Here is a 17,783-nt window from a genome sequence, read left to right on the forward strand (position 1 = left end):
AATTTCTCAAATATGATGGATAGTAGCTTGGCAACTTCATCCACCAGTTCCCTCAGGACTCATACGTGAATCTCATCAGGTCTCATGGACAAGCGCGCCTTCAGGTTCCTCTGAAGGTCTCGAGACCAGGTCTCAAACCTGGTTGTCTCCTACAGTGAGTGGTACCTCATTCTTCCAGTCCCTGCCTTTGCCTTCTGTAACTTGGGCAGTGTGGTTAGAGCCCTTACCAGTGAAGACTGAGGCAAAAAAGTCGTGCAGTACCTCAGCCTTCTCCATGTCCCAGGTGATCATGTCTCCCATTTCCTTCCTGAGTGGGCCCACATTTTCCCTAGTCTTCCTTTTGTCGCCGACATACCAACAGAAGGCTTTCTTGTTGCTAGATGTCTAGACAGACCTTCCTCTGCCCCAGCCATCAGTAGCTCAGAGCAGTATCTGCAAATCAATGATTAATGTTTAACCACCATAATCACTCCCAGAAGAAACAACAGAGCAGCTGCCACTCAGAATAAGACTTATCTCATGACTGCATTCAACGCTGTTTCTCTATTCTAGTTAGGCAGGAACAAAATAAAAATCTTCGAAGATAAGAAAATGAAGATATTAAATTCATCAGATTATTTTGCCCAGATAGAGAGTTAATACAATCTCTCTTCTTCAGATAATTTCTAGTCCTGCTGTTTGTAAACTCTGAAAAACAGTTTATGTATATTTAACTACCTTTTTTCACTGTATCTCACTTGAAGGAAATAAGGTTATCCAAATAGTTATGCACTTGAGGCTTTTAAGTTAGGGAAGACTTAACTGATCTTTTTCAATTGCTGCAAAAGACTTAGAGGGCAGAGCACATATGTTTTTTTTGCATATAGGAGATAACACATCAGACAGCAAGTAGTAGTTACGTATTCATCCAAGAGATTAACACATTGTGCGAACAGATGCATCTAAAGCACTGTGCAAGGAACTGTAAAATCAGTCTGTCTCACGTCAAAACAGCATAATTCAAGTAGATTTTCTTCCCATTTATAATCATAATAGCACCTGCAGTGCTGGTGTATTTCTCTAATCATGTGCTTAGACTACTTATGCGCACCTCTACACTATTCCCGCTCATGCGGCACCTGCTCCATGTCACCAATTCTTGCATCTTCTTTGCTAATGCCATGTTGCTTTCCAGCTCCAACACCTCCTTGTTAGAGCCAGTTTCACGAATTCAAAAATATCAAATAGGGTCTTCTTAAGAATGGTTTAATTTTTTTAAACTTTGTATTTTGACTTTTTCATTTGGTATCTGTATGCCAGAATTCTCACGTGTCAGGCTTCTCTCTCCATCCTAAGTGGCAGATATTTTCTTAAGTAAAAGGAGAGTTTCTTAACTAATCACTTGACATCAAAAGCTGAAGCCGTAAGAAAAAAAGCACTCCATATTGCATTATTGAGTTCTGTCAATAGATCAGTTTCTTACAGCTTATTTGTTTTAAATAGTCACCTTGCTTCTAACCTGCTCTGATTTCACTCCTTTCCCTCAATCTTTTCTACTGTTTCTTCTAAACGCTTTAAATGCTATTCTGACAATGTCATCTACTATGTTGCTTCGGCTCTGGTTTGTGGACATCTTGCTATGCTGATTCTCAGCCCTTGTACAAAATAGAATCTGTCTCGAGGACAATAAACTCAGGCAAGAACAAATAAAAGCTGTACAATAATCTTGTAGTCACTTTAAGTTTTTCCATGGTTTTCTTTTAACAGATCAAGACACATACACAAAACTTGAACATGTCCATAGTGATTTTAGTATTTTTAATATAAAGATTCTTGTAGTACCTATCAATTACCAGGAAACAATATATTCTTAAAGCTGCCAGCTTAACTGGACTGTATGTGTGTGCATATATATTTATATAATATTTTATATACAATAATACCTTACATATTATGCCATTAAAACAACCTAAGTACTACATGTATTACATACACAGTTATTCCCCTTTAACAGAATACCTAAAAAAGGTCTGATTCAAAAGTTTGACAATTCCTTTAAAATTAGTTTTATTTATAAAATATTAGCATTTTTAAAACACAATTTGTCTAACTCTAAAACAGAATTGATAGAAAAAACTGTAGTAAAGGGTGTAAAAAAAAGAAATCAATTAGCTGAAACCCTAAGAACTAAGTCAAGAGTATGACTTGTCTATCCCAAGTGACTTGCTTATAACCACATAGGAAGTTCGTAGCAGAACTGATCTATGTTCTTTGATGTGTAATAATGATTAAATCAGTCTCAACTCTTTAACTTCTTCAGGCAAAAAGCTTCAGACTTCTGTACTTACACATGACTCTAAAATTGGAATAGTAATATCCATGAAATTTTGAAAAGCACTTTGCAATGTTTAGGACAATTTGGAATGAATGTACATATACACAAATAGCTATATTAACTATAACTTATAGTCATTTAATAACAATTATCTACATTTTGATGTAAGTATTAAAATGCGCACCACCTGCACGGTATTTACCCCTCCATTGAGGGAGACCCCTGTTTCTCCATACCACATGATGTAGGGTGGTTCACATGACAGTGATCACTGTAAACCCTGTTACATGTAGGGCTTTTGCATGTGACTAAGAGCCACCGGTACACTCAAAATGCAAAAATGAAACTGTTTTGGGGAAATTAGTTTAAATAATGCCTACACATTTGAATGAGCAAGCATACATATTTTGTCATAGGGCTCCTTAAAAACAGTTGCAGGTAAAACAGGATTTCTACTACAAACAAAGCAGCCTATCTTTAGTAGTCCTTGTTCAGCAACTCTCAGTCTTATCAAATAGGGGCTGTATCTCCAGGAACTCCTATGACAGACATCCCACAGCATCTAGAGGATTAATTATAAGAAAAAAAAATTACAGCAAGGATGACTGACTACGGACAGAAGTCACAGACAGCGTGAGAAAAACAGAAGAAAGGGCATATGAGAGTGCTTCACTTTCTCATATGTAAAGTGATGAGAATTACACTTGTCCTCCCTAGTGTTGAGCTTGGAACTGCTTGTTTTCCTTCCTTTCTTCCACTTCTCTCTCACTGCATGCAGATTCCATACTGATATGAAATACTTAACTTAAAGGCTCTGTTAGGGGCAGTACCAGCAGAGAATAGGAGACTGCTAATAATCCTGGGCTGCGTCAGGGCAAGGGTAGATGGTTTTTCCTGGGGACACAAAGGAGGTTGCAGAGAGCCTTCGCCCTGGAAATCCCACCCTGAGTAAGACCATCAAGAGCTAACAGCTCTTCCTTGCTCTCTCTAGGCATTGGCAGTTGTCCACAGAAGGATATTGTATTATCATGCCTGGAAGGAGAACTGCATGCTCATGCACTCCCATCCCATCACAAGTATTGCTATCCCTGAGCTGGCACCAGACAGTCCAATTGATTCAGAAGCATTTGAGTTTTCTGATCACACTCATTCACTTTTCTTCATTACTAACAGCTCCTGATCCTTTGACACGGCTGGGCAAACTTGACTGTTCAACACTTGCAGCCTTGCATCTGACCTTCTGCTTCAGCCAGTATGGCTGTGAGTCAGTAGATCACCTGGGCACAAGCTGGGAGTTACACGTTACCATTGCTTCTAGAGTGGATTAGTTTGTACACACTAAAAGCACACACAATTTTCCCTGCGTTGGTACCTGTCTCCATATGCATTTGTGTCTACCCATCCTCTCTGCCTGCACATGGCATGCTACACATAAATACTTATCAGCTTCACAAGACCATGCAGGTTCCCACTGCAGGCTCTGGATGCTTTTTTGACTTTGAAATGTCATTGCTTAGGGCTGCGTTTGAACTCCTCATCTTGAAAATGCTATGTCATGGTCCTAGAGAGGCCAGACAAATCCTTCCAGTTATGAAGTATCACCTTGGAGAGATGTGCGTTCCAAATGGTTCATTTTGGTGAAGGCATTTTAATATTTCCTTAAGCTTCAGTATTAACATTTCTTCTAAAGGTGCCAATGAAATGAGAAATCAGAACACCCTCAGTCTTTGTGTTTTTATAATGACACTAAGAGTGAGCGCTACAGGGAAGAGGTATAGCACAAGGGCATGAACTTCTGCTCGAAGAAAGGAACATTTCAACAACATCCACTGAAACATGTCAGAATTATTTAACTTTATTTAACTATTAGTCACTGCGATTGAGATGTCTCACAATTAATCAGATTAACACTGAAGGTAGCTAGTCTCTCCCTTGTGATTTACAGGATTCTCAACATGCAGCATTATTGTTTCAGGCCATTCTCATACAAATCAATGTTTGGATCAGTATTTGATGAGAAGTCCCAAGGAAACATGTGGACAACAGGAGATGGTACTATTTGTGAAACAAAACTGGGAGCACTTCTGGTCCATGAATATAGTTGTGCAGTGTTTTGAAGCTGGAGTTAGTAATAGTACTGTTTTCCCATCTAAGTTCACCTTATTGCTTCTTTATAGGAAGAACAGGAAATAAAGCTACAGTACAAGTCAGCGCTTCAGAATTTCATATCATAAATTAATTTGAATAAAATCTCTTTACTTTAGGGCAAGTTCTTCATGTAACAGTTCTGCATCCACTGTAGACTCAATCTTGCATTTTACTCATATCCTGCTACTCTTCAGTATCATCTTCTGGGAGCTTAGGCCCCAATGCTTCCAGTTATGTTCATGACCCAGACACAAATGGTTTTTTTGTAGCTGTAAAAATTTCTCTTTACAAACCCATGACAGGAGAAGTCTGCAGCCAGACAGGATCATCAAGGCAAAATACTATGCACTGATTGCCCACAGACTGAAAAGAAAAGCCGTTGTAAGTCTCTTTAACCCAGCTTTCTCTGTGCAGTACGGAAAAAACGATCAGTCCTCCTGCAGAATGTTCATGGGGTTTCTAAGTTTGTCAGCTGTCTCTGACACACCGGGAAGTCTCTGATCTCTCATTCAACAGGCTATTCCTATCCTGGTATCTCTGAAATTTTTAGTTCTTTCTTGCGGTTCATTCTTTAGGTTGTCTGTCAAAAGCAGTAAACAGCTGTAATTAAACATGTTCTTAGAGAACTCCACACTGTTGCCTGAAAAAAGATTTTATTTTCTGTACAACTTTCTCCTCTGCTCAAGAGACAAGTGTACACATCCAAATAGTTTTCAGTTCATTGATTCAGCTAGACCAGGAGACGCAAATTCCTGCTTTGTCTACAAATGAACAAGATCCTTGAAGCACAGTAGTTCTATAAAGATATTGGATCAACATCAGGAAAAGGAATTTGGATGTTAGAAATTATTAACAAATGAATAAAGAAGTAAAAACATCATTATGCCACTATATAAATCCATAGTTTGCTTGTACATTGAACGCTCTGTGCATTTCTCCATCTTAAAAACTCTACAGCTGGCTTAGGAAGAGGTACAGACCAAATCTGAGCAAAGGTATGAACTAGCTTCCACACAAGCAATTAATGAACAGACCGATGTTATCGAGGCTGGAAAGGAATATGGCAGAAGATCACTAACAGAATCAAGAAGATAAACGGGGGTAACAGTTGTTCTCAGATTCAAGCACTTGTAACATGAACTGAAATTAGCAATGAGTTTCAAAATGAAGGTTCATAGTTTCTTTTGGCAAACCATTTCTACAATTTAACTGTGCCTTAACTATGCATTCTGAAAATTTGGGCTCAAAAAGTATTGAAGAAATTCACAGAAGAGAAATCCATTAAAGACTTAGTAAATACAAAATCATCAGTTTTGGCTCAGAAATGGCTAAGTCACAGATCAGCAAACACTAAGAGAGTATTTGGGGGAAGTATCACTCTATGCTTACTTTTTCTTGCATTCTTCCCCAGGCTTCTACTGCTGGTGACAACATACTGTGCCAGATGGACCGTTGGCACTTCTTAGCTGGTCAGGCACATTACTACGCATTACTATGCATATACAAATACTCTATTTAGCATACCGATTGGGATACTTCCAGCACAAAGATATGAAGCTTGGACCTTAAGGAAGTTTAATATCAAAAAAGTTATTTTGTAATTTACCAGTCTTTAAAAAAAAAAAAAACAAACAAAAAAACAAAAAACCGTAATTGCTTTTGTAACCCTTTCAGAAGAAGGAAAAAAGTCGTTTCCCAGCAAATGCTGTTAACTGCTACTGCTGCATAGTTCAACTTACTTTCCTTTTGACATAGCAATCCTACTAATCAGTAAGTAATTGAAAAATGTGAATAATTTATAAAGAAAAAAAGCAAGCAACCTCCTTGCCAATTCAATTACTTTTTCTTTCTTTTCATTTGAAACATTAGGATTTTCTAGCAGTTGATATTTTGCCATGCTGCATCACTGTCATATAATAAATTCAATCAAGGGCACACAACAGCTACTTTAAAGGCTAACACCCTAGGCAGCAGAGGTAGCTAAAAGTTACATCAACATAAGGATCCACCTTATAAAGGTCACTACTTCTAGAACATCAGCAAATTGCATGCACAATCTAAAAGACAAATTTTTGCATCTTATTATTTTAACACAGCCTTTCTGTAATGCCTTGTTAAAATCATAATTGAATTACCACATCAAATCAAAAGAGTATTTTTGTCTGGCCAAGGTCTGTCTAGATATCATTTTTCAGGACAGGGACATGTCATTAAGCAGAGTATTAGCCACATTCCACAGTGACACTACAATATACAAGAAATATCCCTCTGTACTAGAATCAAATTATTATCTTGCTGACACCAGGAAAGCTCTGGTGAAGTACAGTAAAGTTTATGTTTGGAAGGAAATAACATGAACCTTAGACTTTCCTAGTTATTTCGAGCTGATGTCTTTTTTAGGGCTTTTATAACAGGACATTTGTTAGTACAGCAGAATACAGATAGTTTAATTGATGAGATTTCCTCATGGTTTTAAACTACCCTTTTTAGAAACTCAGTTTGTCTTAAATTGGTCAAATCTGTACTTGGAAGATCAGAGTTCCTCATCCTTGAAGAGCAATCGCATACTTTCTTATATAAGCATTAAACAGCTATAAAAGCATAGCTGAAAGTTACTGTCTTACTGATGAAAGATGAAGGAAATATCCTTCATGGTTGAGGTAACATTACAGTATGCTCGCGTGCATGTATCTTTATTTTATTTTAACAATTATGGATTTCCCATCTTAATGTTGTACATTGGATCTTTTTTCAGGAAGCTTACATCTGTGTTTCCTAAGCTGTGGTAGGTGCCCCTCCAGAGTGTTCATAAGAGAGCAAGTGACAAGGACAGAGTGAAAGGTTAAAAGATAACTAGCTTACAGAACTAGAATGAATGCAAGTCAATTCACAGTGGTGCTTTACCCAGGCTGTTTGGGATGGAGCATGTGAGTAGTAGAGTTTACTTGAAAGGGACAGTACAAGCAAGAGAGCATGGAGAGTTCTCACATAAAGACAACTGTCATTAAAAGTGAGCTTTCAGCAGTCTAAGGAACTGTTCAGTATTATAAAGCATTTATGTGAACTCTGTTCCCTCATGAAATATTATCACTGTATTTACTTTCACAAAGACAACTTATTTTATTTTTTAAGTGTGAGATGTCTAATCAATAAACAGAAAATTTGAGAAACATTGTATACATAAAAAAATTTCCACTAATAATCTTTAGTTTCTGAAAAAACTCTTTACAGATACAGTTCACAAATAAAGAGTTTAACATTTAAAACATTTAACTGAACATGCTTTATACCCAAATAAAAACATAATGAAGTCTCTTCCCTGAACTAGTTGAAATTATACATATTTACTAATTGCGGGCAGGGATCCTCAGCCCAATCCAGATTTAAGTTGTACTTAAAAATCTCACTCAGCAAAGCACAGTAACTTGAAACTTCCAGTAATTTCACCATCACAAAAAGAGACATCACAAAAGAACATCTTGCAGAGTTCAGTAAGATGTTTTTATTTCAAAAAGTATCAGCAGTCATTTCAATAGCTTTATTTACTCATGTCCCAGATGAGATGTACGAGACGAAAAAAGTGTCACAGGAGTATGAAGATTTGCATAAAACGTATTTACTTGTCAATAATCCAAAAGGCAACACAAACTTAATGTGTAGAGCAAAGAATTTCCCATTGTACTAGTGTGACTGTAATCCACTTGGGCTATTACTTTTCGAACATTCTATCTAATTAAAGATGCCTAGATACTATGCTGTTTGTTATTATACTGTCTTTGAACGAAATACAGAAAGAAGGTAGTAAAAACAGTAGTGAAGGAAGGTTGTAAAACAGAAAATTTCACATAAGTGCAATACGGCTTGAGAGAAGCGTGGGTTTTATTCCAGCTTTGCCATTAATATTAATGGACAGTAAGTGTTCAGATCCACAAAGGTAAGCACGTGGTTCCTTGAGGTCACAATGCTACTACGGTTCCCAAAATGAATCTGTGGATCTGAGCCACGGTTCAAAAAGACATTTTCCCAGTAGAGAAGCTATTCTTTTGAATTCATTATTTCATAATTGAAGATGTATGCTCGTGAAAATTAAAAGCACATTAAAAACTTAGAAGTTCTTGTAGTGTTAGCCATACATAAGCTGCAAAAGTTCAGTTTTCCATGCCATTGCAGTACAAACCTTTGGCAAGCCAGTCAGTCTAAGCAGGTGGGGACCATCGACAACCCAACTGCCCATGGAAAGCTCCCGAAGCTTACAGAAAGATTTACCAGTAAAAAGTGAGGGACAACTGGAAGGTTTCTAAAGGACACAAACATATCACAATACAAAAAGTTTAAGAATGATTCACTTGTACGCGTGTAACAAAGAGTATTATTTCTACAGGGTCTTGTCAATATGAGCTTTTGAGGGGAATAGCACTGTTATTGTAGAGATGCTTCATTTGTTGAGCACACATATACTACGTGAGCAGGCAACATGCACTCACAGCCCAGAAGGCCAGCTGTATCCTGGGCTGCATCACAAGAAGTGTGGCCAGCAGGTTGAAGGAGGTCATTCTGTCCCTCTACTCTGCTCTGGTGAGACCACACCTGGAGTACTGTGTCCAGCTCTGGAGCCCCCAACGTAAGAAGGTCATGGACCTGTTGGAGCAAGTCCAGAGGAGGGCCACAAAGATGATCAGAGGGCTGGAGCACCTCTCCTATGAAGACAGGCTGAGAGTTGGGGCTGTTCAGCCTGGAGAAGAGAAGGCTCCTGGGGAGACCTTATAGCAGCTTTCCAGTATTCTCAAGGGCGCCTACAGGAAACCTGGAGAGGAACTTTTTACAAGGGCATGTAGTGATAGGACAAGGCGAAACAGCTTTAAACTGGAAGAGAGTAGGTTTAGAATAGATACTGGGAAGAATTTTTTCACTATGAGGGCGGTGAGGCACTGGAACAGGTTGCCCAGAGAGGTTGTGGATGCCCCATCCCTGGAGGTGTTTAAGGCCAGGCTGGATGGGGCTTTGAGCAGCCTGGTCTAGTGGGAGGTGTCCTTGCCCGTGGCAGGGAGGTTGGAACTAGATGGTCTTTAAGGTTCCGTTCAACCTTAAACCATTCTATACTGATCATATTATAGTACTACGAGGTATTGTTTTAGATTACAAAGGATGCACTCTTTTCTTGGGAAGATTTTCTTTACCCCAGGGTTGCACCAAATGAAAATTGCTTTCTTACTCCTTTGTGGAAACGCACAATATCACTCTAAGGCTTTACTATGTACCACAGGAAACACTGGAGAAGTCACTCTATTCCTGTTCACATTGGAAGTAATTTGGCAATTAGATTTTTTTGGGAAGAAACTCGAGATACCTTTGTTTTATCTTTGCCAGTCATGGTAAAGGAGAAATATGTAGGAAGTATAGGAAGAAAATCTTGAAGGAAATAAACACACAAAGAATAACTTACTCCGATTTATGAAATGAATGAAAGATAATACTACTACCTTTGATGAGACTATTCTGTTGTCTGGAAATCTCTGTGGAATGTACGCTTCAGTGCCTGGAGGTGGTTCACGATGCCCAACATAAATAGTCCGACTGTCTACCCAGTTCTCTTCTCCAGCACACTATGGGGGAAAAACAGACATCATGTCAATTCACTCGGTATTTCTGCAGTAAGAAAACATACACTGAATTAACTAATCATGTGTCTGATCATCAACATGTACATAGGCATCAGTGTGTGACCCCTCACACTTCTCTGTGTAATCTCAAGATCGTAAAACACATAAAACTAAGTCAATTGTCAAAACTGCTTTCATCGCACTGCACTTTCCCTTAAGACAACAAAAGGGAATCCATGAAAATTACTGTTCTGACTTATTAGTTTTATAACTGAAAAAAGAAGAATGGCTTAAGCTTTTCTCAGTCAAATTAGATATTCAGTAGGTGCTTGTGTGGTTGCTACTCATTTTACCACTGACAAAAATCAGTGGTAATTAAAATGTTTATATATGACAAGTACCTCTCATTTTTAAGACTAACCAGCCATAACTTGGTACTTTATTTGCAGCGAAGTGAAACTGTGTTCTCTGAAATACTAGCAATAATGATTTCCCCAGACACAAACAAGCTTAGGGACTCTTAACATTGCCAGGAAAAGACCTCAGCTTGTCAACTTAGATCCCTTCTTGCTCTTTAATGCAAGCTGTGTCTGCAAGTAGAAAAAAAGTAGGTGAGTGAAAGTAAAATGTTCATATATTCACATCATGAAACTCCACCACACCTACAGCTTGTCCAAAATTAGCACTTCTGTGCTTTCAATTCACTGTAAAAAAAGTACAAATCACTATAGAAAAGTATTTACATTAAACCAAATGATCAATTTTTTTAATCATTTAGAAGCTAGGGTTTTTTTAGGGACTTGGATTACAAAAATGCTCATCCCTTAGTCAACAGTCTTACCAATTCTCATCTGCCGTATGAAAAATATTTCTCAAGTACAGGATACATTCCTAATACTTTGTCCTACACAGAGAATCCCAGGCTTCAGCTCTTCTAACATAATCATTAGGTCAAGTCTGGAGTACTTTAAATATTTAAATATGTAATCAATTTAAGCTCAAAGACTTTGTTTTATGTTGTAATGATGCATTTACACATACTTCCTTCAAGCATATTAGAGGGAAGCTTCTCTTCTGCATCTTCAACAGCTACATCTACTTAGTATATTAAATATGTCCTGAAAGTGCTCCTGGGCACTGGTACTTGATTGTCTAAGGGTAAACTGTCAGACTATTACTTAGCAATCTAACACCAAGCAAATACCAAACTGCTCCTGGTATTTAACACAACCAAAGCATCACTCCCCAGAGCAGCTGGATGTAGCTGTGCAGTTCTTGACGATGAGAGAGTTTAATCCCATAGACATAGCATCTTTTCTAGCTAGTCTTGCTGTCAACAGTTCTGGGCCCATTTACTTCATTTGTACAATCTAAAATAAAATACAGTCCTCAGACTTAAGATATTCACCATAACATTTCCTTCATTGATTCATTTCTGTATGATTATTCTACTGCCTTAAGTGCAACATATACACAAAGAACAAACTTTCAACATATATTATTGTTGAAATAGATGTACAAAATCTTGCAATACTCTGAAAATTTGGAGCAGTTAAGCTTATAAAACAAGTACCTATGTGATGTGTATGACTTTCTTGGGGGTGGGTGAGAACATCAAAAACACGGAAGGAAAACCTATTGGACTCAGACTATTAACTACAGAACAGCTGAGTAGTCATGAAGTAAAATGTAAAGCAAAATAAGAGGCTTAAAGTACAGCAATTTCTGCTGTCCCAAACATTTATATTAGAACTAGTTAAAAAGGACCCTAAATCATTACTAATTCTTGCACATTACAAAAAAAATGGAGGTATGTTCAGAGGCTACTGAAGGCCAAAATTGCAAAACTAGGCATAAAACTAAAAATAAAGGTAAAACCAAAATTTTTCTTAGCAATTTTTGTTATTTAATATTCAGTAATTTGAAAGTCACTGAATTACACAAAGACAATCTACTTATAGAGGAAGTAAAAGCGACAGCCATTCATAAGATACACCAATGGCCTAGTCACAGCTAATCCTAAACTCCGTAACTATCCCTGACTCAGTGGGAGTGCGCATACATTTCTCACACATCAGATACCTGCAGTGTGGATCCAAAATTGGGATATGGGTTAGTTTAAAAATTACACTGATTTTCCAGCCAGACAACTCCCATGTCACTGATTGAACTTGTCACAATTTAAAAAGCAAACTGGCATTCAGCCCACTTCTGAAGACCAGGTAGGATTCTTTCAGCAAGCCAAAATATTTTGGAAGGAAATAAAGCAATGAAAATTTTTCCATATTCCAACTTCCTTCTATGCCCAGAAAAAAAATGTGGTTCCATTTTATTGGAACACAACATTTTTACTTGTCAGTGCACTTGAATTTACAATGCACACAAATGATTTACTGAGACTTGTGCAAAGTAATACTCCTAGAAATGCAAGAGAATGTGAGGTATTCCTAAGTAGCAGATTAAATTGCACAATGTTTACTAATTTTTCATTAGGAAGGGCATTCCAGAAATAAAAGCAAAAACTACTCCCGATACAGTTAAGTGCCTGAGTTCAGAGACGATTGCCTAAAGGGCTAATGCAAATTCAACACATGAATTTTTAAACATCAAGAAGTCCCTCAGCTTCTCCTTCCCTCTACACACGCCCAGCCTGACCATTTATTTCTTATACTTATTATAGAATCATAGAGTGGTTTAGGTTGGAAAGGGCCTTGAAGATCATAGAGTTCCACCCCCCCTGCCATGGGCAGGGACATCTCCCACTAGACCAGGTTGCCCAAGGCCACGTCCAGCCTGGCCTTGAACACTTCCAGGGATGGGGCCTCAACAACCTCTCTGGGCAACCTGTTCCAGTGCCTCACCTCCCCCAAAGTGAAAAACTTCTTCCTAATGTTTAATCTAAACCTCCCCTCTTCCAGTTTATAGCCATTCCCCCTCGTCCTGTCACTACATGCCTTAGTAAAAAGCCCTTCCCCAGCTCTCCTGTAGGCCCCCTTTAGGTACTGGAAGGCCGCAAGAAGATCTCCCCAGAGCCTTCTCTTCTCCAGGCTGAACAGCCCCAACTCTCCCAGCCTCTCCTCATAGGAGAGGTGCTCCAGCCCTCGGATCATCCTCGTGGCTCTCCGCTGGACACGCTCCAGCAGGTCCACGTCCTTCTTATGTTGGAGACTCCAGAGCTGGATGCAGTACTCCAGGTGGGGTCTCACAAAAGTGGAGTAGAGGGGCAATCTAAGCCAGATTGACAAGGACATTACTAGTTTTAAAAAGCCTATTTTTTAATTTCACAGCATAAACTGATCTTTACCATAACTCAGTTAGAACAGTCCTCTGAAATTACTTCTCAAGCTAGGAAGTACAAAAGACAACTCTAAACAGCATTCTCCTGCACTATTACCAGTTTTTAAAGGTCTGTTGGCCCTGGAGTATTGTGTTAGCCCTAAGTAAACCAACTTAATGTCACAACATGGAATTTACATCCCTAAAGAAAGGTTCTACAAAATGTACTTTCAGCACAGATATAAAATCAAGACAAACACTTCTGTTAGCTTAATTGGATCTGGTTTTATCATGAATTGATAAATTCACCACAAAAATACAAAATCATATCTAATTATTTTTAGCTATCTGCTTGCACAAAACTTTTTTTGTTTTTAATATGTTAATAGAGAATCTAAAATAAATGCACTTTACTAACCTAACTCAACAACTTCAAAACCCTGAAACATTCACAGTCCAAGTATAAAAATTCAGCTGGGAACAGTAAGGCTACGTTTTTCAGTGAGGTAAAAATGCACTGCAAAAAGTAGCATGCATTATTCAGTACGACCACAAGGAAACTCACTTGCATGAAGCAGAAAAAGATGCTTTTAGGGAAACAGCACTAGAAGTCAGGACACATGGCACAAACAAGTCAAAACACACCACCTGAGTGTCTGGTAATGCTAACCTACAAAGCCAAACACATTGATCCAACAAATCTTTTAATGTTCGGGTATTGCACACAAGAGATCATTTACAGAATGACACCAGGGTAACTGAAAACAAAGCAATCTAATTCTGCTGCCAGAATAATGAACTATAGTAACTTTTTTTTTTTAAAGTTCTATTACTTAAGCCCATTAAGGATACATCCAAGAAACCATAAATAAACCTTAGCATTATCTGCTTCTATTTATAGTATAAAGCTCAATGTACTGAGACTTAGTTTCATTGGCACATAAATGAAGAAGCATTACTTAGCTTTTAGTCTTTCAAGCAGGGTCAGCAGTACAGAAAGTAAAGACCAGCAAAAGACTAAGTCATCTTTATGTAACACTATATATAGCCAGTTAACAGGATTATACCTTAATGCATGTATGAGCTCAAATATTCATGCAGCTCATTTTTCTGATTTAAAAAAACCAAACCACAACAACCAAACTTAAACGAGCTTGCTACTCTCCTAATTTTTATCTAAATTTAATAAAAAAACTATTATCTGAAAAGACAAGGGGGTTAGTATTCAACAGGTGACAGAAAGATGATAGGTCCTGGAAAGGTAGCTGACTTAAAAGATTCCACGTATTTTTAGTGAGGAGATTTGACTTATGGTTTGCAAATCAATGGAAACACTGAATGACATTTCACGATTCTCACTTGAACTAGTAATTTGGGCATAATAAGTAGCAACAATCTTTGGTTCAAAATTATATTCTCTCTCCAAATAATGTAAACACAAACCCTACTAAAATAAGTTAATACTCATTAAGTACAGCTGAAAACTCAGCTAAAATCTGCCCTGGCCATACTGGAAGTACACTTTGTTGAACAATATTCTCTCCTACATTTTTGATAAATGCTTTCTCAGAAAGAGTCACAAATGGACAGTACACTCTAACCATTGATTTGACAGCAATGAATTCTCAGCATCAGCTATAGCCTTGTTCATCCAGGCTGTAACTCAAGTTCTTTCACATAGAAATACTTTACACTTGTAGAGGCATGCTTTGGCAACAGCTTGGTGTTTCAATAAAACACTACTATTTGATCTCAATAAACCAATTAGTACCGTTGTTAAAATTGCACACCAAACACACAGCTGCTCAATCACTTTGGAGTTTTAGGGTAACAGATACTGACAAGCTATTATCGCTCAAAATCTGCTTGAAGAACTAATGGTGCACAGTGTGAAAAAACTTTCACATGTAGAATATTTTGCTGGTATCTAATCGGATACATTACAACAGCTCTGCACTAAAAATGCCTTTGGTTTCCAATTTTTCATTCAGTGGAGAGAAACACCTTCAGTATCTCAGGAAGCTGTAATTCACTGAAGTAGAAAAAAAGGAACTAATTTTCCATTCTAATATCTTAAGAAAAGCGTCTTTATTTATCATATACTATTTACCAAACCATGAGATCATATAATCTCATCTTTGTCTTCACTTTTCAAATGAGTACTTGTTCTTCTACACTTACTCAGCACCATTCTGCAGGTAAACGTGCAACCTTCCCCCTATGCAAACACTGGCACAGTGTGCTTATTTTTACCTAACCTTTCCAAATCCAATCAAATCCACTGTCCTTTTAAAGACAGATCTGATCTATAAACCATAAAAAGCAGAATCTCTCTAAAGAAATAAAAAAAATATATATATAATTTTCCTGTAATTGCTAGCCAGTAAAGTAGGGTAAGAAATGAAATAGCCCACTGCAAAAATCTCATGAATTGACATGTATTTCTCTGCAGAGACACAGGGTGACATTCTTGTCCACTTAAAAGGATCTTAGTAAAATTTTAAATGTTAGGCAAACTCACTAAGACCTACATAGACCACTTAAGATTTACATTTTGTTCACAGCATTATATCAGCCCTCCATATGAATGAACCAAGCTCAAAATGAAAAGTGTAACTTTAAAGCTATTAAGACTGTTTTTAGATAAAATAATCCAAAGCTATAATTATCAATTTCCTATCAGGTTTTATAATTTAAGAAAGGACTACCTCAATATTAGGTACTATAAACAGGAAGTAAAATATTTCATGCACCTATCAGCCATATGGATATATGCCTTTAAACCACTAATTTAGTGGAATACCAAAATGCAGTACTTCAGAGGCAACCACAAAAAAAACCCAACTATCTCCCAGAAACTCCTATGACTAATTAACTCATTTCCTATGGGAGATGTCACCGTCATGGGATCTGTTGCCTTATACTGTTGCTACATAATATTTACTACTGCATTTCTTTTCCATAAATGCATTTTAAATTCTTGCATGGTGATTTTCATCAGAAATAACATCTGAAAATAACTCTCCCAATACAATTGCCTAATAAATCACATAATGGTGGACATAAGCATATGCAGAGGTAGAAGAAAGAGAAGATAATAAATATTCCTTGACTTCAAATAGGTTATTTTATTTATGAATCTCAGGTAAGGGATGTGATTAGAAGCAAAACCGGGTATATCTTAACTACAGAAAACAGTGCTGGGTCCACAAGTAAATTTCCTGGCCAAGCCATACTTATGCCATTTGATGGCTCCTGGTTTTCTGATCCTTCTTTTCCATCTCCTGCAAGGGTCTTGTGCATGCAGGCAGAAGGGGAAGTGGCTTCATAGCAATAAGCTGCACGAAGTTTTGTGAAATTGCTTGAAGTTGGAAAGAAGAAATGCAGAAACATGATGATGGAATCATGTAAAGTTCTGTAATCGAAAGCGATTCGAACAAACACTCTGACACAACAGCAAATATTCTGTAAAAATAACAAACGTTTCTAAATGTGTACTTAATAAGTTTATCTCAGCCTTCCAGTTCATGCCTCCTTGAGCAGTGTACTTCGAATATAAGGCTTCTGAAACTATCCTAATACAGCTAATATCCCAAGCATGTCACATCAGTTTGTACAGGGACATTCTAATATAGCACTTTGTAGACGGTCCATTTCTCCTCACCAATTTCCAGTTTAGAGCACCACTTTTAACTGAATTCCACACTCTGTACTCGAGTAGTTGAATCATTCGACTTCACAGATGCCAAAGCCAATGATTTGTGTTCCTCCTAAAAACAGTTATAGGAATTCTTTGTTTCAAATACATAAAAACTAACCTAAGTTACTCAAGATCTTCAGATCTTTCATAAATAGTTAATTTAAACTCCAAATATTGCTGACATACCAGCCCATTAGGTATAGCTATTCGTAATGTTTCTGCTTTCTCTTAAAAAAATCTTGTTTAGTTTCCCTGTTTAATTCCATGTAAAATAGCAATAAAAGTGATACAGATAAAAGTCACCTCTTCCTTTCACACACGCAATCTTCAAACAATTTCAAGGAATCACTGGGATGACAGTAAAAAGGTAGATCTGTGAAATATGGAAATTACTAGACAGCTGGAAAAATGCTTTTGCTTCATTTTTTTCCTTCCTCCCACTGTATTGGTTCTGACACATTTTCCTCCTTGCTGCCAGCGGGACAGAGACGCAGTGTGCCTCCTTGCATGTCTCCCTAGCCCCAGTCAAGAACTGTTACATGGAAATCCTTTCAAGAGTGTCTCACTTGCAATTAGAAAGGCAAATGAGAAACAAACTAGACTGCAAATAGAAGTGATAAGAGAAGCTAGAAGGGAAAGTGTCACGTAAGACACATGACATTTGACAGCCTTTGCACTTAAATTAATTATAAATCAAGTTTATATTTAAGTAGCTACAGACCAACAGCTGAAATGAAGTATTGTA

The 17,783-nt window shown here is 37.6% G+C and overlaps 1 protein-coding gene across 1 annotated transcript in view; it reads right to left on the reverse strand.

Moving 5' to 3' along the window:
* The window catches only part of ATP11A (ATPase, class VI, type 11A), a 173,802-nt gene that overhangs the window by 58,215 nt on the left and 97,804 nt on the right, over window positions 1–17,783 (reverse strand). The window contains exon 4 of the mRNA XM_009892154.1: window positions 9,943–10,065. Within this exon, the coding sequence (XP_009890456.1) occupies window positions 9,943–10,065 (123 nt within the window). The remainder of the gene's footprint in view (window positions 1–9,942; window positions 10,066–17,783) is intronic.

Source organism: Charadrius vociferus, unplaced genomic scaffold (assembly GCF_000708025.1).
Source record: "Charadrius vociferus isolate BGI_N301 unplaced genomic scaffold, ASM70802v2 scaffold218, whole genome shotgun sequence".
NCBI lineage: Eukaryota > Metazoa > Chordata > Aves > Charadriiformes > Charadriidae > Charadrius > Charadrius vociferus.